This window comes from Marmota flaviventris, chromosome 9 (genome assembly GCF_047511675.1).
Source record: "Marmota flaviventris isolate mMarFla1 chromosome 9, mMarFla1.hap1, whole genome shotgun sequence".
Taxonomy (NCBI): domain Eukaryota; kingdom Metazoa; phylum Chordata; class Mammalia; order Rodentia; family Sciuridae; genus Marmota; species Marmota flaviventris.
Window position 1 is genome coordinate 33,861,467 of NC_092506.1, and position 27,224 is coordinate 33,888,690.

General features: G+C 35.6%; 1 protein-coding gene across 1 annotated transcript in view; it reads left to right on the forward strand.

Moving 5' to 3' along the window:
• Positions 1-27,224, forward strand: part of Dcdc1 (doublecortin domain containing 1) — a 451,021-nt gene that overhangs the window by 247,365 nt on the left and 176,432 nt on the right. The window contains 2 exon segments of the mRNA XM_027936717.2: positions 294-428; positions 815-972. Coding sequence (XP_027792518.2) covers positions 294-428; positions 815-972 — 293 coding nt within the window.

Sequence of the window (27,224 nt, forward strand, 5' to 3'; positions counted from 1 at the left end):
TCTATCTCTGTTCACAGACACATGCTATGCTTACTCTGTCTGATGCTTCTCAGCTTACTAAGTTATCTATGCTTAACCCAGATAAGTTTCATCCATTCCATTTTGTTTTTGTTTTATAGAGCAGAACAGAGTACTCCCAAACAATACAGGAATTACACACTGTATATGTAATGATTAATAGTAACATATCAATATCTTTTTACTACTAATGAAATTTATATTCTATCTTTCTAATAGAATAGATTTTTGGTTTCAACTTACAAAACTGGTACTCATTCTTTCATTTCTTACAGGCTTATCCTCAATTTGTTCTGACCTATCTGGAGGAGCTAAATGTACAAGTGGATGTGACTCAAACAGAGTATCACATTCACCATGGTGCTTGGACCACAGCTCATCAAGAATGTGGCAGAAACTTAACAGAAGAAGTGAGTGTAGTAAGCCAGAGGCAAGACAGAAATAGATCTCTAAAATGTGTTTTGAAAAGAGAAAATATGTTCAAGTTGTTTTCAAGAACCAAACATAAATTCACAACTTAATGTTACAGATTGTTTAAGATATAACCTCAATACCCATATGCACATTTATATTTATATAAAAGTCATATATAAACATTTTATTAAATAAATGGTGATATACTAGCTTTATCTTTGGATTGCCTTCTTTTCTTTTGTTCTGGCTCTGCACAAGTGATTTCATGCTCTATGAAAACTGAAGAAAGCATGAAAAGTGCATATTATGTTTTTGGCAAACATAGTTTAGATATTTCCAATCAATGAAGTTAGCTCCATTATTCCTATATTTCGTGTTTTAGGTTCTGCAAAAATGTGCCAGCAACCCTGATCTGAAGCAACTGCCAGAACCGTCAGACACCCATTTAATGCCAGAAGGTTCTCCTGAGGAGATAGGGCAGCTGACAGTGGCACTGGTGAGGAAACTGGAGGAGAAACATCCTAAGGCTTCCGCTCAGAGGTAGGGCACTGACAGACTGAGCTTTATTGCTCAATGACATTCGATGTTTTCCTTCAGTTTCATGTAAGATTGATTTCTTGATGATTGTTGAAATACCTCAACAGCCCTTTGGCTTTCAATCAGTGTAGTTTTAGGGTCACATTTGATGAAGAGAGGTGACATGTATATTTTGTTAAAGATTGATACATGTAATTTTTCAAAAGCATAATGAGGATGGATTGCTTCCCTTGAATCTCACTAAAATACAATAAAATAACATGATTAAGTGAAGGCAGTACTGAGCATATACCCAATTATGAAAATGCCAAAGGTCTTTAAGAAGACCACACCCATGAACATTCCTTTTTATTTTCCACCAGGAGAATATTATATTTGTATCTGAGGTTAAGTGCACAGTAGATGAACTCAAGTAGTGATGGCTTACAAATTAACACCATTTCTACTGCCAGGATACGAGCAATATCAGTGATCTGCTAACCAACTGAAAATTATCCTTGATTGAAAAATGGAAATGATTTCTCCAATTCTCTTTACTTAATTGGAAGCTGAATTTTATTATTATTATATTGTTAGATTTGATGTTGTAAATCACAAAATGACTTTATAAAATGTAATTTTAATCTATAATTGCTTGAATTACTTTTGACTGAAATATTCTCAAAGAACTAGTACAATTCTTATCATAGTCAATAAAGTTTAAAGGAACTCCTAAATGTAAATATACTACTTGAAGAGAAAAATGTCTCTTGCATAAAAAAAGAAAAAAAATGATAGTATTTATTTAAATTAAGCTACTTTTTATTCTTAAGTTACATATTTCCACCTGGATTTTGATAGGAGGGGAATTTCCCCCCTAAGAGATAGCAAAAATGACTCTTCATTTTACTCAGTCTTTATTATTTGGTTTTGTTATTTTGATCAGGCACAGAAGTACATTTAGTATCTTATGATATCATATCATGATGTTGTCTTGGATAGCATGAAAATTTAGACTCCAGGTCTTCTTTTCCCTGTTACTTATCTTTAAATCACATACAAGATTCTCATCCCTCTGATGCTCTACAATGTGACCACAAGTCTGTAGCCACACATCCAGGCCACTCTGGCTATTCACACCACTAGAATATAAGTCCCTTGGGAACAGTCTTTGTCTGATGTTTCTCATTTAAAGTAGGAACTCAAGGAACCCTGGGGCACTTGGGAACTGATAATACTGCTCTTTGAGTCCGTTTTTGTTCTTTTTGGACAATCATTTATTCTCTATCCTCTTTGACAGAATGTTTGAGGTTGTTATTATTCATGGCTTTTGTCTTTATAAATACTAAGTTCTGCTGAGGAAAGAGGAATGGGTTACTTCTTCTTTCAGCTTCTAGAACACTTGCCCCATTGTGAATAGGACCCTTCTGTTAACTCACCTGATTCCTTATGATTTCCCTGTTCCCCAACTTGGAGATATTTTTTCTGAGAGCATTGGGTAATTGAGAGATTTGGCTTTTGCAGTCTGTGGTTGTGTTTTCCCTGAGGCACAATCTGATGACTGAACATTGTGAAAAAGGCATATAGTATTAGAAAAAGTGACCTCCCCCGCCCAAAAAATGTGATTAGTGGCAGCTAATATATTGTAATACCTGAGTTAGAATTAAAGAAAGACTCTTTCAATTTCTAATAAAGTAGTAAGCATTCAATAAGTGGTAGTTGTGAAAATATTCTAAAAACAAGTAGAGATAGAAAAGAATTTTTTAATAAGGTTGTTCAGTAGTTCTCCCTCACCTATAATTCCAATATCAGTTACCTAACATCAACTCTGAGCCAGAAATATTCAATGGAAAATTCCAGAAATAGACAATTCATAAATTTTAAATAATCTTTACTACAGTATATTTGTACAGCATCCTATTTTATTAGTATTGTTCTTATTCTTTTTTTATGCCTAATTTATAAAATAAACTTTATCATAAGTATTAATTTATAGGAGAAACATATGAGATTCAGTACTATATGCAGCTTCAGAAACACTGGGTTTCTTAGACTGTATCTACTATGGATAATAGGGACTATTACATTTTGATTTATAGTTTTTAGTCAATAGGAATTGACTAGTAAACATATTTGGAGTTTTCTTTCTTGAGAAATTGCCCAGGGGACTCTTCTTAGTGAGATTTTCTTAGGATTTGTGTTTTAGGCTCCATACATTCTTCCTGCTTTCTATCCCTGCCCCCTCCTTAAAGCCATAGGGATTTATCTACTTTCTTTCCCCTCTACCCTCATAATTTACCTCAGTAGATGCTATTTCAGTTTCTTTTCCTCTTTTTACTAAAGTTGTTTTGAGTTAAAAGTAAAATACTTAGAGTAATCACTTTCCTCTTATTTTGGCGGACTGTAGGGGGCAAAATTAGAAGGCATGCAGAATTTGTCGAGCTGGTTACTTTGAACCTTAGGTTGTCTTGTTAGGTTGTATACTTTCCAAATGTAAGAAAATCTGTGTTATACTATTGCAGTTTTGAGAGAGAGCTTTACATTTTCTTGCTTTTCTCAATGATAATTCAGTTAAAGAAAAAATTCATAGCACATCATAAAGAAATTATGTGAAATGATCTGAGCTGTGGAAATTGGATTTTAGCACATCAAGAAAAATATTCATGAGAAAATCTGAATAAAGAATATGTAATTGAAAATAATTAAAAGAGAGAGATAAAATTTAAGTGCTTCCTTAGAAGTAGCCAAAGAAAGAGTAAACTACAATAGCCAAATTTGGGAGAAGACAGAGATTGTTAAGTAGTGGCAGGTAATCTGTGAAAATAAATGATAACAGTAGGTTATAAATGATAACAGCTCAAATTTACGGACTTTGCTCAAGTGCTTTAAGTACATCAATTCCTGAAAACCTATGAGGTAAGTGAAACAGAGGAATCATCATCTGAGACATGGAGAGATTCAATTACTTGATGAAGGCCTCTGAGTTCCCCTAGCTCCGTTTTATTCTGAACCACTACTTTATACTGCTTGACTACTCATGCTCATATCTTAGTATTTATTCAAAATCTTCAACTTTTCAAATAGAGACTATTATTTTAACTTGATATCTTGGAAATGGAACTTTTAGATAAGAACAAATTTAAAAAGGAAAACTAAAAGTTTAGCAATATATTCAGTATTCAGTGAAAATTAAATAAGAGGTAGGACATATTAAGGGAAGCTATGAACTCCTGATTTCCTGTTGCATTCAACTATCTAGATCTGCAGTCTAGACTGACTTGCAGAGGACTGCCTTTGAATAAGAGATTTTTAAAAGTCTTTTTCTAATAATATGACTATAACTTGTCATGATTATCCAGGGTATTTCATACTTTGGTGATTCAGTTCAGCTTCACGACAGGACTAATAGTTGTCATTTGTTGGATACTTACCATGTGACTACTGCTTTTCTAAGTATTTATTCTCATAATATCATGAGAGGTTGATTTGGTATTAATATCATAACCTGGGCTGGGGTTGTGGCTCAGTGGTAGAGTGCTCGAAAAGCATTCACAAGGCACTTGGTTCAATCCTCAGCACCACATAAATGTAAAATAAAAATATTCTACCTAAAACTAAAAAACACCAAAAAACAAAAAACCCATCATAACCTGATGATAGAGGTACTCTTTTACTTATTTATTTGTTTGTTTATTGTACTGGGGTACTGGGATTGAACCTGGGAATGCTTTATCACTGAGCTACATCCCCAGATATTTTTATGAAATTTTAATTTTGAGACAGGGTTTTGATAAATTGCTGAGGTTCTTGGCTAAGTTGCTGAGAGTGTGGCTTCAAACTTGTGATACTCCTGTCTCAGCCTTCTAAGTCTCTGGAATAACTTGGCATGCACCACTGCACCTGGCATAGGTGCATATCAATTAAGATACAGAAACTGAAGCTCTGAGTAGCAACCTCATGTGCCCAGTCATACAGCTGGTTAATGGGGGAGTGAGGATTTGAATTGAGGCCTAGGTGGATCTCTTGACTACCCTCATTCCTATTAGTTTTTATTTACTGATTTTATAAGAGAATGGTATCATACACATAGTTATATTAAATAACTACTAAAATGTCATGTGTGTTACATCATGAGAGTTGATCAGGCTTACCATTTAACTTGTGTATTTTGAGTTATATTCTTAAACACAACACACACACACACACACACACACACAGTCTAAAACAATAACCCCAAATTAGGCTTAACTACCTATGGATTCATTTTGTGTAATGTACATTTCAAACATTTCAGAAAACCATCTGGTGTTGACCTTTTTCTTTTTCTTTTTTCTTTCTTTTTTTACTTTTATTTTTTATTTTCACATGGAAAAATTAATTCTTCCATGGGAGAAAAGGGAAATATCTTACTATATGAAGTCTTAAATATAAGGTTCTTAGTTCACAATAGGTCATATTTTCTTGTTTCCTTTAGCCACACTTTAATGTTTTTGCTCTCTTCTTGAATAAAGAAAGTTGTGTGTACGTTTAATTCCAAGTTTGGTCCAAAATGAAATAAATGCCATATTCTGGCATCTTTAAGTATCTGGAATGTGTTTGTTTACATTAGTTTATCCAAAGGAGCCCTTTAACCATATTTAAATTGAATAGGGGGTGGGGAAGGAATGGGACAGCCAACAAAGCATGCTGACCCAGCTTGTCACCCAGTGACCTGTGAGAAGGAAATAATGAACTGTGAGTAGCTGTCATCTTAACTGTTTCTGACAGTTCGCCTTTGGGCACATCTGTGTTAGTTGCTTTGGAAAGCCCTTTGTTCTTTTCCCACTAGTGACTTTGTGGGGCGCTGAGGGGTTTGCTAGCTACTGTACTGCAAACCAGCCCCTTCCTTCCCAGGGAAGCGAGCAGCTGCCGCGAATCGCACTGACATTTCTCTTCATGACTCAACTTGGCATGTACTTCACTCTTTGAAAAAAGAGCAGATATTTGAAAGTGCTTTGATTTTTTTCAATTAAAATATACTTTAATGTCTCATAAATTTTGATACTAATAAAAAAGCAAGTTACAAAACATACTTAGTATTATCCTAATTTCACATATATAAAAAGTTAACCAGATGGACAAGTGATTTGAAGGAAATATATCAACATATCCACAGCTGTTTCTGAGCCTTTAAATTTTAGTTATCAATTATTTTCCAAATTTAAATAATTAAATATTGTATTTGAGATAGGAAAAAAATTCAGATAAGTTGTGAAAAGCATTTTTAATAAAGATGCTTGATACCTGATTTACTAGAAAGTTTATTTGGGCTAAAACAGGTAACATTTTATTTCAGCTTTCCACTGACAATTTTTTGAAGAACTTTTATCTGATGATCTAAACTTTCAAATATTACAGTATTTATAATTTAAATTTAATCTAGTGCTTAAGATTATTATAATCATTAGAAGATGTAATTTGATAAGAAACAGGTGTTTTCGTCCCTGGTTTCCTGAAGTATATGTACTATTTCAGTAATAATGAAAGCAGAACAGTTTGAATAATGCATATCCTAAGAGAATTGTTTAAATTAAAATCAAAGCTTTGCTTATAAAATATAATTCCTGAGTTCATTTTAAAGCCTTATTTACATTTTTACAATTGCTGTACAATCAGTCCTTCTACTATAATTAAGTCAGGATATGATTGGCATGAAATAAACATTGAGCATTTGGTTCTCACTTTATTATATTTACCATTCCAAGAGAATATGAATTCAGAGTATATTGCATTGGTCAATTTTTAAGAGGACTTTATTCCCCTTGATAAAATAGAAGAAATGAAACTTGAAAGAAATAACAAGCTTTTTTCTTTATTCAAGGTTTTGCTCATGGTTACAGATTTGAGATGCACTAGATAAAAGAAATATAGCCTCTTGCTTTTCAAAGAAAGATAAATTAATAGTAATGAGAAGTTCTCTAAGCAGACTGATAATCATAATGTCTATATAATTATAAATTGTAAAAAAACACATAAAAATTAAAAATTCTGATTTTCTTATTTTTTAATAGCATAACATTTATTACTCTAATAAGCCTTTTATATAGTCTTACTTACGGTTAATGATAATCTGTAACTGTATTATTTTCTTTGAACCTTCTCCTTATTTTTTTCAGCAAATATCAATAAAATTTTTATCAAGTTAGTGAATGAGCAAGTCAGTTTTGAATATAGTTAGTCAGACTTTGCCTTTTTAAGGAAAGTGAACTGTTTAAATCTCATAGCTCCAATTCTTATTTCTAGAACTTATACTGGTATAGTAAATGTTTACATTATTTCTTGCAATATTTACTAATTCCGATTATACTTTCTAGGAATAAAATCCCATGTTAGATTACACTACTGTTCTTAAATACTGAAAATACTCAATTTTAAGAATTTGCCTTTAGCTCTTTGATACCTTTTGTAAGACTATGGCATTATATTTAAGAACCTAAAATTATTGTGTATTCTGGAGATGCAAAGATATAATTTAGTTTTCTGATTAGAAAAGACAAATATATGGTTATTGGCTGATATTGTTGCCTGTTTGGGTTTTGGTATATTTTAAAAAATTAATCCCCATATGTTCTCTGTGAATTAAAATAACATGAACAAATAATATAATTGCACCTGCTTCTTTGAAACAAAGTCAAGATCAAGCATTCCAAAGATTAGATTTATATCTGTTGATGTGCATTAATTCCACAATTATCAAAGACTTTCAAAATAAGCATTTTATGATCATTTTTTTATTCTCATTTGCAGCCACAAGTTACCCAAACCTTCAACTAAACTGCTTAATTTCTGTTTTAAAAAACGTACTATTTATCTTTCTGTTCTATTCAACATTATGAATAGAACCATTAAGGGAGAATGGGAAGATTTAACTCCTATCTTCTTCAGTCTTACAGCCCCCAAATGAGTGTGCCTAGTGTTATAATTTTGAAAGTAGAAGATAATGAGTTTGGAAAGGAGGAGACAGGTGGTAGAGGTATTATTAAGTTACCATATATGGAATTGGGTAAGAGAGGAGTACAGACAGTCAAAATGACCCATAGATTAACTCCTTAACTTGTCTGTCTCTTTCTACCCCTGTTCCCTTACAATCTGTCCTCCACTTAATGTCAGAGTGATCCTTTTATGTTCAGAAGTCAGATGATGGAGTCCTCAGCTCCAAATCCTCCAGTGGCTTTTTATTTCCTTTAGAGTGAAAGCAGACTTTACTACATGCTACATCCCTACTTTTCCAGGACCATCTTATCTCTTTGAATACTGTTCTCCCCTCCCTTTCTGTCACTCTTTCTCTGTTTTATTTTTCTCCAAGTTACTTATACCATATGCGTATTTATTCACTGTCTGAGTTGCCCAATTGGAAGATGTGCTCCACTTCATAGGAACTTTGTTTTGTTTACTTCTGTACCTCCAGGTCCAGAATATACCTTGGAAGTACTCAATATGAAGTTATTGAATGAAGAAACAAATTAATGATTTGTGACTAATGGAAATAAAATGGAGAAGGGCACTAGTCTAAGCATTCATATGTATATTTCAAGACTCCCATCTCTGTACAACTACTATAGTCCTGTGTCCTACTCATTAATCTCAAAATGAGTTCAGCCACTACAATGGCTTTCTAACTGATCTCTACATTTTCTGTTATTTTTTTTTTCCATTTTTTAAATTGATGAACAAATATATTGGGGACATTTTCTATCTTTGAAGCGCTACCCTAAGGTATCCTAGGCACTGAGGATATAATAGATACACTTGCTGGCCTTATAAAACTGTCCTCACAGAATCTTACAGGAAAGAAAAATATTAAGTCATTATAGTAAGGAGAGTGATATGTGTTGTTGTAGGGAGAAGGTAGTTCATCCAAACACTCCACCCTGGTGATAAGCTTTTGAAGTACAATTCTGAGTGTTTTACTTATTGATACACAATTCTTTAGTGTTTACCCATTCTTTAATAAGGCAAATGAAACATTAGCTGTCAGCCCCTCCATATGATAATCTTGTGTCTCAGAATCTCCAGGCTAACTGTACTTGGCCTTCATGGGTTTCCTTGACCAAAATGCCTTTATTTCTTCTTTTTCTTTTTTTTTTTCCTACCTAAAACCTTACCCTCTGCACAACCTATTCTTATTTATTTATTTTTTTCACCCTTACTTTTTTCCTGATATGTACATTTAAGGGAATAAATGTACTTCTGAGCATGGCTTTAATTTTATGTCCCAGATTTTAACAAGCTATATTTTTATTTTTATATATCATTTTCATTTTATTATAGTTTACTCTATATGATTTATGAATTATTTAGAAGTATATTTCTTCATTTCTACATATATCGTTTGAGCCAGGTGCTGTATGCACACCTGTGATCCTAAAGCTTGGGAGGCTGAGGCAGGAGAATCACAAATTCAAAGCCAGCCTCAGCAAAAGCAGAGTGACTTGCTTTTGTGAGACGCTGTCTCTAAATAAAATACAAAATAGGGCTGAGAATGTGGCTCAGTGGTCAAGTGCCCTTGAATTCAATCCCTGGTAAGCCCCCTCCAAAAAAAAAGTCTAAATATATGATTTGTATATGTATATTGGCTTCTAGATTAATTTCACTGTGACTGGAATATATGAATATAAAATATATAATTTATTTATTTATTTGGTACTGGGGATTATCCCAAGGGCTCTTAACACTGAGCCACATCCCTGACCTTTTTATATTTTATTTTAAGACTTTTGAAACAGGGTCTCACTAAGTTGCTTAAGGCCTCACTAAGTTCTGAGGCTGGCTTTGAACTCGTGATCCTCCTGTCTCAGCCTCCCGAGCTGCTGGGATTACAGGCAAGCACTACCACACCTGGGGTGGACGGCTCTGTGGTCAACCTAGTCCATGGACAAATTTTATAAACAATTCAAATGAATGACAAAGAATATGCATTCTTAAGTTTGGAGGTGCAGTGTTCTGTACATATCAATTAGATTAAGTTTGACAATTGTGTTTTCATATCTTGTGTGTATTTGCTGATATTTTATCTGCCTGGTACATAATTTACTAAAAGAAGTATAGTTAAATATCCTGCTATAATTGTGTATTTGTCCACTTCTCCTTTTAGTTTATGAATTTTTATTTTCTATAATTTGATTATAAAGTACATAAAATTTTAGAATTGTTATCTTATAAATTAAACCTTATGCTTTTATTAAATGTTTTTCCTTTTTTTAATTTAAAGTTTATTTTGCCTTATATATTAAATACAGTGACTCCAACTTTTTGGTCAGTGTTTGAACGATATATTTTCATATACTTTACTTTCAAACTTTATACTAAAGGAGTAGTTCATATGAAAGCATATTGGTATTTTAATGCATTATGACAATTTTTGTCTTTTAGGTGAATATTTAGTTCATAATCAATTTAATTACTAATGTTTGGGAGCTTAACATATTTCTGTTTGTTTTCTATGCATTCCATCTATTATTATTATCTCTCTCTCTCTCTCTCTCTCTCTCTCTCTCTCTCTCTCTCTCTGCCTTCTCTTGGATTCATTGACTATTTTTGTTATTCTATTCCCTCCAATTATAGTTCCTTTAGAGATCATAATGCTTCCTTAACTTATCAAAACCTAAATAAATGATTTTGCCATTTTCAGACAGTTTAACTCTTAATTAACACATACACACTTTATTTCTAAATGGTGGTGTATATTTTAATTCTATATGTATTTTCACCCCTGTAAAACATAATAATTATTTTGTATAGTCAATGTTCATTTAAACTTATCCATATTTTTCTTTTTAGTTGATCTTTATTTCTTTCTTATCTCTGGGTTTGCATCAATAATGATTTTCTTTTATTTTTAAATATATTTTTTGTAGATGGACAGAATACCTTTATTTTATTTGTTTATTTTTATGTGGTGCTAAGGATCAAACCCAGTGCCTCACACAGGCTAGGCAAGCACTCTACCACTGAATCACAGCCCTGACCCAAGAATGATTTTCCTTCTGCTTAAAAGACATCATTTAATATTCCCATAAGTGTGGTCCATTGGTCATGAATTATTTCAGTTTTTATTTGTCTTAAAATGCCTGTTTGTGTTAGTTTTTTTGTTGCTGTGACCAAAACACATAATAAGAAAATCTTAGAGGAGGAAAAGTTTATTTTGTGCTCTGTGTTTCAGAGGTCCAGTCCTTGGTTGGCTAACTACATTGCTCTGGGCCTGAGATAAGGCAGAACGTCATGATGGAAGGGCATGGCAGAGGAGTGTTTTTTAGCTCATGGCAGCTGGGATACAGAGAGGAGGGAGAGGGGGAGGGGGGGAGGAAAGAAGGGAGAGGGACAAAGAAGGAGGAGGAGGAGGAGGAAGAGGAAAAGGGGAAGAGGAAGAGGAGGAGCCACCACCAGGAACAAGATATAATCCCCAAGGGAATATACCCAGTGACCTACTTATTCCAGCCATGCCCAACCTGCCTACAGTTACCACCCAGTAGTCCATTAAAGTTATTAATCCATCAAGTGAATTAATCCCATGATAAGGTTACATCTCTCATCATTGCCTAGAAGTCCCACCTCTAAACCTTCCTATATTGAAGATTATGCTTTCAAAACATGATCTTTTGGGAGGACATTTCTAGATCCAAACCATAAATATATTTTCCTTTCATATTTTCACAAATAGAAATTCTAGTTTGTCACCACCTATAACACATTGAGGATATTATCCAATTACTTTTTTTTTTAAATTTTTTTATTGTGGGTTGTTCAAAACATTACAAATTTCTTGACATATCATATTCCACACTTTGATTCAAGTGGGTTATGAACTCCCACCTTCACCCCATACACAGATTGCAGAATCACATCAGTTACACATCCATTGATTTACAAATTGCCATACTAGTGTCTGTTGTGCTCCGCTGCCTTTCCCGTCCTCCACCCTCCCCCCTCCCCACCTCTCCCCTCCCCTCCCCTCCTCTCTCTCTACCTCCTCCACTGTATAACCCTGAGGGTCTCCTTCCATTACCATGCAATTTCCCTTCTCTCTCCCTTTCCCTCCCACCTCTCATCCCTGTTAAATGTTAATCTTCTTCTCCTGCTCTTCATCCCTACTCTGTTCTTAGATACTCTCCTTATATCAAAGAAGACATTTGGCATTTGTTTTTTAGGGATTGGCTAGCTTCACTTAGCATAATCTGCTCTAATGCCATCCATTTCCCTGTAAATTCTATGATTTTGTCATTTTTTAATGCAGAGTAATACTCCATTGTGTATAAATGCCACATTTATTTTATCCATTCGTCTATTGAAGGGCATCTAGGTTGGTTCCACAGTCTTGCTATTGTGAACTGTGCTGCTATGAACATCGATGTAGCAGTGTCCCTGTAGCATGCCCTTTTTAGGTCTTTAGGGAATAGACCAAGAAGGGGAATAGCTGGGTCAAATGGTGGCTCCATTCCCAACTTTCCAAGAAATCTCCATACTGCTTTCCAAATTGGCTGCACCGATCTGCAGTCCCACCAGCAATGTACAAGTGTACCCTTTTCCCCACATCCTCGCCAGCACTTGTTGTTGTTTGACTTCTTAATGGCTGCCAATCTAACTGGAGTGAGATGGTATCTTAGGGTGGTTTTGATTTGCATTTCTCTGACAGCTAGATATGTTGAGCATTTTTTCATGTACTTGTTGATTGACTGTATGTCCTCCTCTGAGAAGTGTCTGTTCAGGTCCTTGGCCCATTTGTTGATTGGGTTGTTTGTTCTCTTATTGTCTAATTTTTTGAGCTCTTTGTATACTCTGGATATTAGGGCTCTATCTGAAGTGTGAGGAGTAAAGATTTGTTCCCAGGGTGTAGGCTCCCTATTTACCTCTCTTATTGTTTCTTTTGCTGAGAAAAAACTTTTTAGTTTGATTAAGTCCCATTTGTTGATTCAAGTTATTAACTTTTGTGCTATGGGTGTCCTATTGAGGAATTTGGAGCCCGACCCCACAGTATGTAGATCGTAGCCAACTTTTTCTTCTATCAGACGGCGTGTCTCTGATTTGATATCAAGCTCCTTGATCCATTTTGAATTAACTTTTGTGCATGGCGAGAGAAAGGGATTCAGTTTCATTTTGTTGCATATGGATTTCCAGTTTTCCCAGCACCATTTGTTGAAGATGCTATCCTTCCTCCATTGCATGTTTTTAGCCCCTTTATCAAATATAAGAAAGTTGTAGTTTTGTGGATTGGTTTCTGTGTCCTCTATTCTGTACCATTGGTCCACCCGTCTGTTTTGGTACCAGTACCATGCTGTTTTTGTTACTATTGCTCTGTAGTATAGTTTGAAGTCTGGTATCGCTATACCGCCTGATTCACACTTCCTGCTTAGCATTGTTTTTGCTATTCTGGGTCTTTTATTTTTCCATATGAATTTCATGATTGCTTTCTCTATTTCTACAAGAAATGCCGTTGGGATTTTGATTGGCATTGCATTAAACCTATAGAGAACTTTTGGTAATATCGCCATTTTGATGATGTTAGTTCTGCCTATCCATGAACAGGGTATATTTTTCCATCTTCTAAGATCTTCTTCTATTTCTCTCTTTAGGGTTCTGTAGTTTTCATTGTATAAGTCTTTCACCTCTTTTGTTAGGTTGATTCCCAAGTATTTTATTTTTTTTGAAGATATTGTGAATGGAGTGGTTGTCCTCATTTCCATTTCAGAGGATTTGTCGCTGATATACAGGAATGCCTTTGATTTATGCGTGTTGATTTTATATCCTGCCACTTTGCTGAATTCATTTATTAGCTCTAATAGTTTCTTTGTAGAGCCTTTTGGGTCTGCTAGGTATAGAATCATATCATCTGCAAATAGTGATAATTTAAGTTCTTCTTTTCCTATTTTTATGCCTTTAATTTCTTTCGTCTGTCTAATTGCTCTGGCCAATGTTTTGAGAACTATGTTGAACAGAAGTGGAGAGAGAGGGCATCCCTGTCTTGTTCCAGATTTTAGAGGGAATGCCTTCAGTTTTTCTCCATTCAGAATGATGCTAGCCTGAGGCTTAGCATAGATTGCTTTTACAATATTGAGGTATGTTCCTGTTATCCCTAGTTTTTCTAGAGTTTTGAACATAAAGCGATGCTGTACTTTGTCGAATGCTTTTTCCGCATCTATCGAGATGATCATATGGTTCTTATTTTTAAGTCTATTGATGTGGTGAATAACATTTATTGATTTCCGTATATTGAACCAGCCTTGCATCCCAGGGATGAATCCTACTTGATCATGGTGTACAATTTTTTTGATATGTTTTTGTATCCGAGTGGCCAGAATTTTATTGAGGATTTTTGCATCTAGGTTCATTAGAGATATTGGTCTGTAGTTTTCTATCTTTGAAGTGTCTTTGTCTGGTTTAGGTATCAGGGTGATGTTGGCCTCATAGAATGAATTTGGAAGTTCTCCCTCCTTTTCTATTTCCTGAAGTAGCTTGAAAAGTATTGGTATTAGTTCTTCTTTAAAGGTTTTGTAAAATTCTGCTGTATACCCATCCGGACCTGGGCTTTTCTTAGTTGGTAGTCTTTTTATGGTTTCTTCTATTTCCTCAATTGATATTGGTCTGTTTAGGTTTTCTATATCCTCCTGACTGAATCTGGGCAGATCATATGACTTAAGAAATTTATCTATGCCTTCACTATCTTCTAATTTGTTGGAGTATAAGGATTCAAAATAGTTTTTGATTATCTTCTGTATTTCTGAAGTGTCTGTTGTGATATTGCCTTTTTCATCCCGTATGCTAGTAATTTGAGTTCTCTCTCTTCTTCTCTTCGCTAGCATGGCTAAGGGTCTGTCGATTTTGTTTATTTTTTCAAAGAACCAACTTTTAGTTTTGTCAATTTTTTCAATTGTTTCTTTTGTTTCAATTTCATTAATTTCAGCTCTGATTTTAATTATTTCTTGCCTTCTACTTCTTTTGCTGTTGTTTTGCTCTTCTTTTTCAAGGATTTTGAGATGAAGTATGAGATCATTTATTTGTTGGTTTTTTCTTTTTTTAAGGAATGAACTCCAAGCAATGAATTTTCCTCTTAGAACTGCTTTCAATGTGTCCCATAGATTCCGATATGTTGTGTCTGTGTTTTCATTAATCTCTAAGAATTTTTTAATTTCCTCCTTGATGTCTTCTATAACCCATTGATCATTCAGTAACCTATTGTTCATTCTCCAAGTGATGTATGCTTTTTCCTTCCTTCTTTTATCGTTGATTTTCAGTTTCATTCCATTATGATCAGATAAGATGCATGGTATTATCTCTACTCCTTTATATTGTCTAAGAGTTGCCCTGTGACATAATATATGATCTATTTTAGAGAAGGATCCATGTGCTGCTGAGAAAAAAGTGTAACTGCTTGATGTTGGGTGGTATACTCTATATATGTCAATTAGGTCTAGGTTATTAATAGTGTTATTGAGTTCTATAGTTTCCTTATTCAACTTTTGTTTGGAAGATCTGTCCAGTGGCGAGAGAGGTGTGTTGAAGTCTCCCATGATTATGGTATGATGGTCTATTAGACTCTTGAACTTGAGAAGAGTTTGTTTGACGAACATAGCTGCACCATTGTTTGGGGCATAAATATTTATGATTGTTATGTCTTGTTGTATGGTTCCCTTAAGCAGTATGTAGTGTCCCTCTTTATCTCTTTTGATTAACTTTGGCTTGAAATCTATTTTATTTGATATGAGTATGGACACTCCTGCTTGTTTCCGAAGTCCATATGAGTGATATGATTTTTCCCAACCTTTCACCTTCAGCCTATGTATGTCTTTTCCTATCAAATGCGTCTCCTGTAGGCAGCATATTGTTGGGTCTTGTTTTGTGATCCATTCTACTAGCCTGTGTCTCTTAATTGGTGAGTTTAAGCCATTAACATTTAAGGTTATTATTGAGATATGGGTTGTTCTTCCAGCCATATTTGTTTATTTCTGTTACTAAACATGGTTTGTTTTCCTCTTTGATTATTTCCCCCCCCTTTACTGTCCTACCTCCCACTGTTGGTTTTCATTGTTATTTTCCATTTCCTCTTCCTGTAATGCTTTGGCGAGGATGTTTTGAAGAGATGGTTTTCTAGCTGCGAATTCTTTAAACTTTTGTTTATCGTGGAAGGTTTTAATTTCATCCTCCATCCTGAAGCTTAATTTCGCTGGATACACAATTCTTGGTTGGAACCCATTTTCTTTCAGTGTTTGAAATATGCTATTCCAGGATCTTCTAGCTTTCAGAGTCTGTGTTGAAAGATCACCTGTTATCCTGATTGGCTTACCCCTAAATGTAATCTGCTTCCTTTCTCTTGTAGCTTTTAAAATTCTCTCCTTATTCTGTATGTTGGGCATCTTCATTATAATGTGTCTAGGTGTGGATCTCTTATGATTTTGCACATTCGGCGTCCTGTAGGCTTCTAGGATTTGGGATTCTGTCTCATTCTTCAAGTCTGGGAAGTTTTCTTGTATTATTTCATTGAATAGACTTCTCATTCCTTTGGTTTGGAGCTCTGTACCTTCCTGTATCCCAATGACTCTTAAGTTTGGTCTCTTAATGTTATCCCATATTTCTTGGATGTTCTGCTCATGGTTCCTTAACAGTCTTGCTGAGCTGTCTATGTTCTTTTCCAGTTGAAATACTTTGTCTTCATTGTCTGATGTTCTATCTTCTAAGTGTTCTACTCTGCTGGTAGTATTCTCCATTGAGTTTTTAAGTTGGTTTATTGCTTCCTGCATTTCTAGGATTTCTGTTTGTTTGTTTTTTATAACCTGTATCTCCCTGTATAGTTGATCCTTTGCTTCCTGGATTTGTTTGCGTAATTCGTTGTCGAAGTGATCTTTCATTGTCTGATTTTGCTGTTTAATGTCTTCCTTGATACTCCAGATCATTTGAAGCATGTATATCCTGAATTCTTTATCTGACATTCCATCTGTTGCAGGTGTTACCTCTTCTAAAGTTGCGTTGACCTGCATTGCTTGTGGTCCTTTCTTTCCTTGTCTTTTCATACTGCTTGCGTATCTTTCCTGCAGGTGCGGGCAGCGGCTCTGCTCTCTCCTTATTCCAATTGGGGTTTCGTGGCTACCACACCGGCAGGTCACTGGGCCTGTTCTGGGAGCTGGCGGCGGCTCTGTTCTGCCCCTACTCCGATTGGGGTGAAGAGTGTACCATGCCGGCAGGCCACCGGGCCTGATCCGCCGGTCGGTTGCAGGTTTGCCTACCCTGCAGGCGCGGGAGGCGGCTCTACTCTGCCCCTACTCCAAATGGGTTGACGTGTCTGTCGTACCGGCAGGCCACTGGGCCTGTCCCGCTGGTCGGTCGCAGATCTGCCCGCCTTTCGGGCACGGGTGGAGGCTCTGCTCTGCCCCTACTCCAATTGGGGTGTCGTGACTACCCCGCCTGCAGGACGCTGGGCCTGTTCCTGGCACGGGCGGCGACTCTGCTCTGCCACTACTCCAATTAGGGTGGTGTTTGTACCACGCCGGCAGGCTCCTGGGCCTGATCCGCCGGTCTGTTGTAGGTCTGCCTACCTTGGAGGCGCGGGCGGCGGCTCTGCCCTGCCCCTCCTACCACGCCCATGTACCACTGGGTCACGGGTCTGCCCACCTTGCGGGTGCGGGTGGCGGCTCCGCTCCGCCCCCTCTCCAATTGGGGTCACGCGGTCACCACGCTGGCGAGCCGCTGGGCCTGCTCTGGGCGCTGGCGGCGGCCCGGCTCCTCCCCTCTGGCTCGACGACTAATTGAGGAGACTCGGGTGACTGTGCCTCACCCCCCCTACCAGGAGACCAACTGCTTGTGTTACCGCTGGTATTGATGAAGTTCTCTCCTCCGCCACTTTCTGCTGACATCAGATCTCTGCCATGTTGGTATCCTATGCGAATGGCAGCATTTCGTTCCCCTTGCCAGGCAACCAAAGCAACGGGTGAGTCCTGACCGGCCCTCAGCAGGACCCGGACCGAGAAGCAGTTTCCGCGGGCTCCTAGCCCCGGGCCAGGGAAGTTCCGGGAGCCGGAACTCGGCCGCTCCGTGCTCTGTGTAAGCTCCTATAAGTGTAAGCTCCAAGAAGCAGTCCCCGCGGGCTCAGTTCCGGGAGCCGGAATTCGGCTGCTTAGTGCTTGGTGTATGCTCTGATAGGCGCAGGGTCCAAGAAGCAGCCTCCGCAGGCTCCGCAGCCCTGGGCCAGGGCGGTTCCGGGACCCAATTACTTTTTAATTCCCTTTTTTTCCCTTTGAGGAGTCAGATGTCAAGTCTTATTATTACTTCCTTGAAGACAACATACTGTTTTTCTCTGTCTCACATGAAGATTTTTCTTTGTGTTTGGTGTTTACTATGATTTTCCCTGGTATTTTTGTCAGTGTTATAGTTTTGTTTTATATTTATAATAATTGGTATTTTAGAACTTGGATCTGTTGCTTCCTGTGTTTCATTAGTTTTGGAAATTTCTCTGCTATTCTTTCTTTATTTTTAACTTTTTAAAAATTTTTAAATTTTAATTTGTTATGATGACAGCAGAATGTATTACAATTCATATTACACTTATAGAGCACAATTTTTCATATCTAGTTGTATAAAAAGTAGGGTCACATCATTCGAGTCTTCATACATGTACTTAGGGTAATGATGTCCATCTCATTCCACATCTTTACTACCCCCATCCCCCTCCTTTCCGCTCCCTCCCCTTTGCCCTATCTAAAGTTCATCTAATCGTCCCCCTCCCACCCTAACCACATTATGAATCAATATACTTAAATCAGAGAAAATATTTGGCATTTGGTTTTTGGGGATTGGCTAACTTCACTTAGCATTATATTCTTTAACTATACCCATTTACCTGTAAATGACATGATTTTATTCTCTTTTAATGCTGAATAATATTCCATTGTATATATATATATATATATATATATATATATATATATATATATATATATATCACATTTTCTTTACCTATTCATCTACTGAAGGGCATTTAGGTTGGTTCCACAGTTTAGCTATTGTGAATTGTGCTGCTGAAAATATGGGTGTGGCTATGTCCCTGTAGTATGCTGTTTTAAGTCCTTTGGTTATAGACCGAGGAGTGGGATAGCTGGGTCAAATGGTGGCTACGTTCCCAGTTTTTCAAGGATTCTCCATACTGCTTTCCATATTGGCTGCACCAATTTGCAGTCCCACCAGCAATGTATGAATGTACCTTTTTCCTTACATCCTCACCAACACTTATTGTTGTTTGTATTCTTAATAGCTGCCATTCTGACTGGAGTGAGATGAAATCTTAGAGTAGTTTTGATTTGCACTTCTCTAATTGCTAGCGATGTTGAATATTTTTCATATATTTGTTGATTTATTGTCCATCTCATTCCACGTCTTTTCTATCCCCATCCCCCTCCTTTCCGCTCCCTCCCCTTTGCCCTATCTAAAGTTCATCTAATCGTCCCCCTCCCACCCTAACCACATTATGAATCAATATACTTAAATCAGAGAAAATATTGTGTATCTTTTTCTGAGAAGTGTCTGTTCAGTTCCTTGAAAAAAGAGGTGAAAGACCTCTACAATGAAAACTACAGAATGCTAAAGAAAGAAATTAAAGAAGCCTTAGAATATGAAAAGATCCCCTTGTTTTTGGATAGGCAGAATTAATATTGTCAAAATGACCAAACTACCAAAAGCACTATGCAGATTTAATGCAATTCCAATCAAAATCCCAATGACATTCCTCATAGAAATAGAAAAAGCAGCCATGAAATTCATCTGGAAAAATAAGAGATACAGAATAGCTAAAGTAATCTTTAGCAAGAAGAGTGAAGCAGGTGGCATCACTATACCAGACCTTAAACTATACTACAGAGCAAAAGTAACAAAAACAGCATGGTATTGATACCAAAATAGACTGGTAGACCAATGGTACAGAATAAAGGACACAGAAATTACAGTTATTTTATATTAGAAAAAGGTGCCAAAAATGTTCATTGGAGAAAAGATAGCCTTTTCAACAAACGGTGCTGGGAAAACAGAAAATCCATATGCAACAAAATGAAATTAAACCCCTGTCTCTCACCATGCACAAAACTCAACTCAAAGTGAATCAAAGACCTGGGGATTAAACCAGAGACAGCACACCTATTAGAAGAAAAAATAGGCCCAAATCTCTGTCATGTTGGATAAGGTACTGGCTTCCTTAATAAGACTCCTATAGCATAAGAATTAAATTAAAATATAAATAAATGGGATGGATTCAAACTAAAAAAAACTTCTTCTCAGCAAAAGAAACAATCAGTGAGGTGAATAGAGAGCCTACATTTTGGGGATAGATTTTTACCACATGCACATCAGATAAGGCAATATCTCTAGGATATTTTTGATATATATATCTCAAAAATCTTAACACCAACCCCCCCCACCACCAAATAACCCAATCAATAAATGGGCCAAGGAACTGAACAGACACTTCTCAGAAGAAGATATTGTTTCTTTAAATATTGCTTGAGCCCCCTTTTTTTCCTAATCTTGAAGGAACATTAATGACATATACAGTAAAAATTTTTCTTTTTATATAAATCCTAGGTCTCATTCTATGTTTGGTATTCTCTACCTTTTGCTTCTTATACTTTAGGATCTTTGAACTTATTATTTTTCCCTTTAGCTTTTTGGGATTTGCTACTAAATTCCTACATTGAGTTCTTAATATCTGTTATTGTACTTTTCAGTTACAAAGTTTCCATTTGATTTTAAAATCAACTTTGCTTTTATATATTTTAATTTACACAAAATAATTGTACATGTTTAAGGGACTCAGTGTGGTATATTGATGTACCTGCACAGTGCATGATAATCAAATCAGGATCATTAGTATTTCTATCTCCTCATACATTTATCTTTTTTGTTGTTGTTGTTTGTTTGGCACCTGGTATTGAACCCATGCTAGGCAAGCTCTCTACCACTGAGCTACATCCCCAGACATTTTATTTTTATTTTGAGACAGAGTCTCTCTAGGTTGCCAGGGCTGGCTTAAAAGTTGAGATTCTCCTGCCTCAGCCTTCCAAATAGCTGGGATTACAGGTATGTGCCACTGTACCACCTCTACTATTTCTTTTTATTGCTAATAATATTGCTACAATTTACTTCACCATTCCTCTATCATTTTGATCAATTAGGATGTTTCCAATATTTGAAATTTATAAGTGGCATTATAACAGACATTTTGATTATTAACCAGAATGCATTCATTCAGTATATGAATATTTACCAAGCACCTTTATTTCTGACAAAAATTTTGACACTAGGATATAAAAATATGTACAAAGCCCCCAGATTTTCTTGAGTTCATAGTGTCATGAAGTCTCATCATGCCAGGTGACTAATAAAAATATGACTTGGGTTGTAGAAAGTTTACTTCGTCAAATGGTTGATTTCATGGTCTAAATTACTGCTTTTATTCTTTTGTATTCTGTAAAGTTTATAACTAAAATAATCAAGCAAGGGGCATGGATTTGTTCTTTCTAAGATTTGATTTTCTTTCTTTAAACTTAAGTCATATATTCACATTTCTTTTTCTTTTTCTTTTTTTACTGGGAATTCAGCCCAGGGATGGTTTTTCAATCTGTTACATCCCCAAACCTTTTTATTTTGAGACAGGTCTTGCTAAGTTGCTTAGGGACACTCTAAATTGCTTAGGCTGGCCTTAAACTTGTGATCCTCCTGTTTCAGCCTCCCAAGTTGCTAGAATTACAGGCATGCATCATGGTGCCTGGCTTATATTTTTTTTATGTTTTTAAATTGGAACATAGTTAAGCAAACTATGAACATATGCTATGTTTTAGAATTATTTTACATTAAAAAAGAAATATAAAATATTATCCTTTGATAATGAATCCTTTCCATAAATATTTCTGCAAAATAAATAACTTTGACTTCAAATAAGTTATTTAAAAATAATTATGTTTTAGCACAGATAGTCATTTATCTGTTTGAACACAACAAATCAATAGTCCTTTTGATTGGTTTGTTATCATCTGTATATTTATCATAGGTTCATTCTCTTTTAGCCAAAAGTCTCTACTTGGGCCATTCTAGTGACAGGAGATGAACTGAGCAGACTAAACAATACTTCAATATTCAGAGGCCTAGAAGCAAAATAGGCTGTATTTTCTAGATTTTAATTTTGTGAATTTAGAATCAGGATATATATCTAGCAAGTGTTGATTTTCATTGAATTGTCTCCTGTTTTATTATTTGCTAATACTTGAGAGTCAGTTTATAGTAATAAGCATTAATTTCTTATTTTCATATTCATTCATTTAATAAATTCTCCTTGAAAGTTTGTTAAAGAGAGGTGGTATAATTTCCTAACTGATATTTCAGAACTGAAGTCAGGTTGGCCTGACATTCGGTCCCAGCTCTCCTAAGTACTTGCTGTGTGATCTTGGGAAAGATATTTATTATCCTGGATACTCAATTTTATTATATACAAAAGAGAGATAATGATTGTTATGACATTTAAATGAGACCATGTATATCAAAGTTTAGCTTAATTCTTTGTATACATAGTAAATGTTCAGTAAATGGTAGCTTTTAAGAACTTCAGAATGTGTGTTGGTATTAAGTATCAAACATCATAATGATGGAAAAAATATTTGCCTTTAAAGAATCTGAAGTTTAACTGGAGAGAGACTAGGTACACACACACATACACACACACACACACGTACAATGGAATCACTTTGAGGTTACAAACTATAGTCATGCTATAAACATGCCCTCAGTTCTTGTGAACAAAAGAAGTTGGGTGCATCAAGTGTGAAAGATGATATATCAAGAACTATGTAATGTTTTGAACAACCAACAATAAAAAAAAAAAAAGAAGTTGGGTGCATCAATCACCTCTATTGCCAAGTTGGAGGATATAAACAACTATGATAGCTGTTCTTTGCCTTTTGCTAAAAATTTCTGTAGAGAGAGTTTCAAACAATTTGAAGAAAAAAGGTAAAAATTTTTAAGCTTTAATGACTTTTATTGATTCTTATTGCTCATTTTTATCATTGAACTTCTGAGAACAGAAAGCAAAATAAAGGGAAAGAGAAATATACATATTCCTGGATTAATTTTTTCTCTATGCATATATTTTGCTTTTGTCATAATTACATTTACAAATATGGGGAGATAATTTTTTTGTGTTTGACAATGACACTACAATAAGACAAGAATTAATAATATGTTAATGTTTCCCTTGCATTAAATAGATGCTATGTTATTGTTGTTTAGTGTGAACCTTAATTTGGGCAACCAGTTGCACATTATAGAATTTTTAGATGTTTCCAGTTTCTTTGCTTTTGTAAGAAAGGTGGCAATAAGCAACAGACAATCTTTTAATATGGAGCTGGAAGTATATCTGGTTGTGCTCAGCAGGCCATATTATTATTTTTAATGTTTTTCACTGTGAAGCTTTTCAAGTTCTTTATCTGGATTGTATCCTTTCAAGAGTTAAATAAATTTAAAATTGACAATTAAAAAAACAACAACAGAAACGTGGAGCACAATGTTAAGTAATGTGAATTTCAAATGGAATTTCCACTTAGCAGTACATGGAGACATGTGACCTCACAAATGTCAGGAGTTGGAAACAGAAGAGGGCTGTGTGTAGAAGACATCGTGGAGGAGAATGGTCTGGGGGCAAGAGAAGTAGCATATTTGGGTTTTGTTTGTTTGTTTGTTTGTTTGATAGGAAAGTGAAGGGTATTTCCAGAAGGGGGAGTAGTGTGATTCTTTATTTATAAAGCAGCCACTCCCCTCACAGTGATCCATGACCATGTAAACTTTACCTTGTGAAAATTGCCATCTAGCTCTTAAGTGTGTCATATTTTACCAGAAACCTGGGACTTTTTCTAATTCTTACTTAAGTGAAATCATATATCAATCAGAAAACTCTCATCGTAAGGCAGATCATAATTTTCTAGCAGATATTAGTTTTCTGAAAGGAACCAAAGAGTTTTTTCTCTTTTTATACCTTTACTTTTACAGATAGAAACTTTTTACTTGTTTTTCTTAGATAATGATGATGATGATGATGAGTGGTGGTGGTGCTAGAGATTGAAATGCATGCTAAGCACACACCCAATCACTTGCCACATTCCCAGCCCACATTTTTATTTCCGGGGCTGGTGAATGCTTTAAGACTAATAGTACTCTTAATTTTGAAAGGTTTAGCTTTCTAAAAAGAATAAACTAGTTGTGACATAATTAAACCCATTTTTGCTACTGTGGGAACTTGACAGTTCAAATAATTCCAGTGCTAAGATAGAAGTTGGAAAAATTTAAGATCCTTTGTATTTATTTGTTACATGTCATATGTGACTATTAAGATGCAGATATTCCCTGAATATGACTGAGACCATTGCATGGGGCTTCATATTAAAACATAAAAATCATTTTCCTGTGAATGATTAAACTTAGAATAAGCTTCAAGAAGCATCAAGAAGGAATAAATTACTGATAAATGATTTACAAAAACCTTAACAATACTATGGTGAGTGAAAAGGGTAATCACAAAAGGATACAAAGTTTATAATTCCATTTATATAATGTTGGTGAAAACCATAATTATATAGCAAGGAAATTCACTAGTGGTTTCCAGGGGGTTGGGTTATCAGAAAGGGGATGGGTGTAGATATAAGGGGAGTCTAGTGGTGATTGAACAGTAAAGAATCTTGATTGTGGTTATGATAAAATAGAATATGTGATAAAATGGCATAGACCTACACATGCACACACACACACACACACACACAAGTGTGTTCGTAACTAGTGACATCTAAATAAACACTATGGATTGTACCAAAGTCAATTTCCTGGTTTTTATATTACACCACAGTTGTGTAGTGTAGTACCATTGAGAAAGGATAGGAAAGGGTTTATGAGACTTCCCTGTGCAATTCTTTGCAATTTCCTCTGCATTTATACTTACTTCAAAAAAAAATTTTTTTTAAAGAAAAGCAAGGCTGTGGTGTAACAGTGATAGACCACGTGCCTAACATATGGTAGGCCCTGAGTTTGATCCTCATTACTGTTTTTAAAAAAGAAAGAAAAACAAATACTTCCCAAGTGGAAATACACAGCACTTGACAAGAGAGACTATGTGTTTGCAAAGCTCTTCAGAAAGGTAATTACTTCACTGCTCTTGTGTGCTAATCCAGGCAGCCTGAATATACTTCAGACAGAAAAGCTCCTTTGTAAAAATAAAAACAAAAATAGTTATATGGAGTTTCTGAAAGAATGGTACTATTACACCTAGACATCAGCTATGTCCTAAGTTTATGATGGTGCATGTTATCATCTTTAAAAGTAGGCTGCAAAGTCGTATAAAACTAGTTCCAGGTTCTAACAGCAGATGGAGGCATTTAGCATGTTTCCATAGGGAATTTTGATCAAAGCTATTTAGAAACCTACAATGGAAGTCTGTTTCCCCATAAAAATAACAAAATAGGGTCAAATTTAATAAAGTTAGGGAAGAGGAGGAAACTTTGCCTTACACCTTTTGCAAGAAGTGGACCAGATAAGCAGAAACGTATCTGACTAGGAAGAGTAAAAATTAAATTTCTTAAACTTGACATTATTCTTTTACTTGTTTTATTCATAGGAAATATGTGTAGAAAAAATTAAATATGTCTCTATGTGTGTTGTTGACATGAGAGTATTGCTTTTTTTGTATAGATGTCTATACACACACGTGAATGCATTTATTAAACTACAAGTAGATTTGTTTGAGTCATAAAGTTTCATATTTTTATACTTAAATGTCTTTTCAAATAAGCATAGTATACTGGTATGCTATAGATTTTATTATTTCAAGGTTAAACAAGTATATCTAACATCTGTCTAGATCATAAGTGCCCACATAGTTAGGTTATTGTTGTCCTAAAACATTAGCACCTCATGCTGCTGCAACAATAACTGACTGTATTAGTTATCTATTGATGTGTAACAAAATTTCCCAAACTGAGCAGTTTAAAACAACATCCATCTATCCTTTCACATTTATATAGACCAGAAAGCCAAATGGACTGAATTGGATTCTCTTCTCAGGGACTTATAAGGGTGAAATTAAAGTGTGCTAAGCTAAACTTGTATCCAAAGACTCTAAGGAAGAATTGTCTTCTTCTAAATTATTCCAGAGTGTTAATCATATTCAATTCCCTGTGGTTGTAAGACAGAGATCTCCCTTTTCTCACTGGTTATAACTCTGGGTCATTCTCGGTTCTTAAAAAGTGTCCACATTGCTTGCACATATCCCCTTCTATCATGGTGTGTCAGATCTCCCCTGTGCTTGGAATCTCTTTTGACTTTTTCTTCTGCCTGAATCTGATGAAAACTTTGTTTTTATAGTTTGCATGTATTTTAGTCAACTTTTTCACTGCTGTGATCAAATGACCTGGTAAGAATAATTAGAAGAGGTAAAGTTTATTGGGGGGCTCATGGTTTCAGGGGTCTTAGTCCATACACAGCTGACTGACTCCATCCCTTGGGGCTGAGGCAAGGCAAAATATCATGGCAAAAGAGTGTGGTAGAGGAATGTGGCTCAGGACATCATCAGGAAGCAGAGAAAGAGCTCTCCTCACCACAAAATATAAACCCTAAAGGCATGCCTCCAATGACCCACCTCCTCCAGCCACACTCCACATTCTTTCAGTTACTACTCAGAAAATTCCTATCAGGGAATTAATTCACTGATTGGTGAGTCATTTCACCTCTAAAACCTTGCATTGTCTCACACATGAGCTTTTGGGGGATCTCACATATCCAAACCATAACAGCATGTGAGTAGGATATGCTTACCCAGCTAATTTCCTGATCTTACAGTTGTACCATATGACATAATACAATCATGGAAATGATATTTGTATATACAGGTTCCACTAAGGCAGGATATTTTTTTTGGGGGGGGGCATTTTTTAGATTCCTGCATACAATACTGCTTCTATCTGTAAATAACTAGATAATTTTTCAATTTATCTTCTAAGGGAAGAAGTCCTTTCCTAGTCAACATTAGCACAGAAAGTAAAAAAATAGAAGATAACATTTGTAGTAAACACACACACACATGTGCGTGTGAGAGAGAGAGAGAAAGAGAGAGAGAGAGAGAGAGAGAGAGAGAGAGAGAGAGAGAGAGAGAGAGAGATCACATGCCTAACTACCTAACAGTGATATCCTCGTTGTCTTAGACTCAGATCAAATGCTCCAACCTTGGATTACTG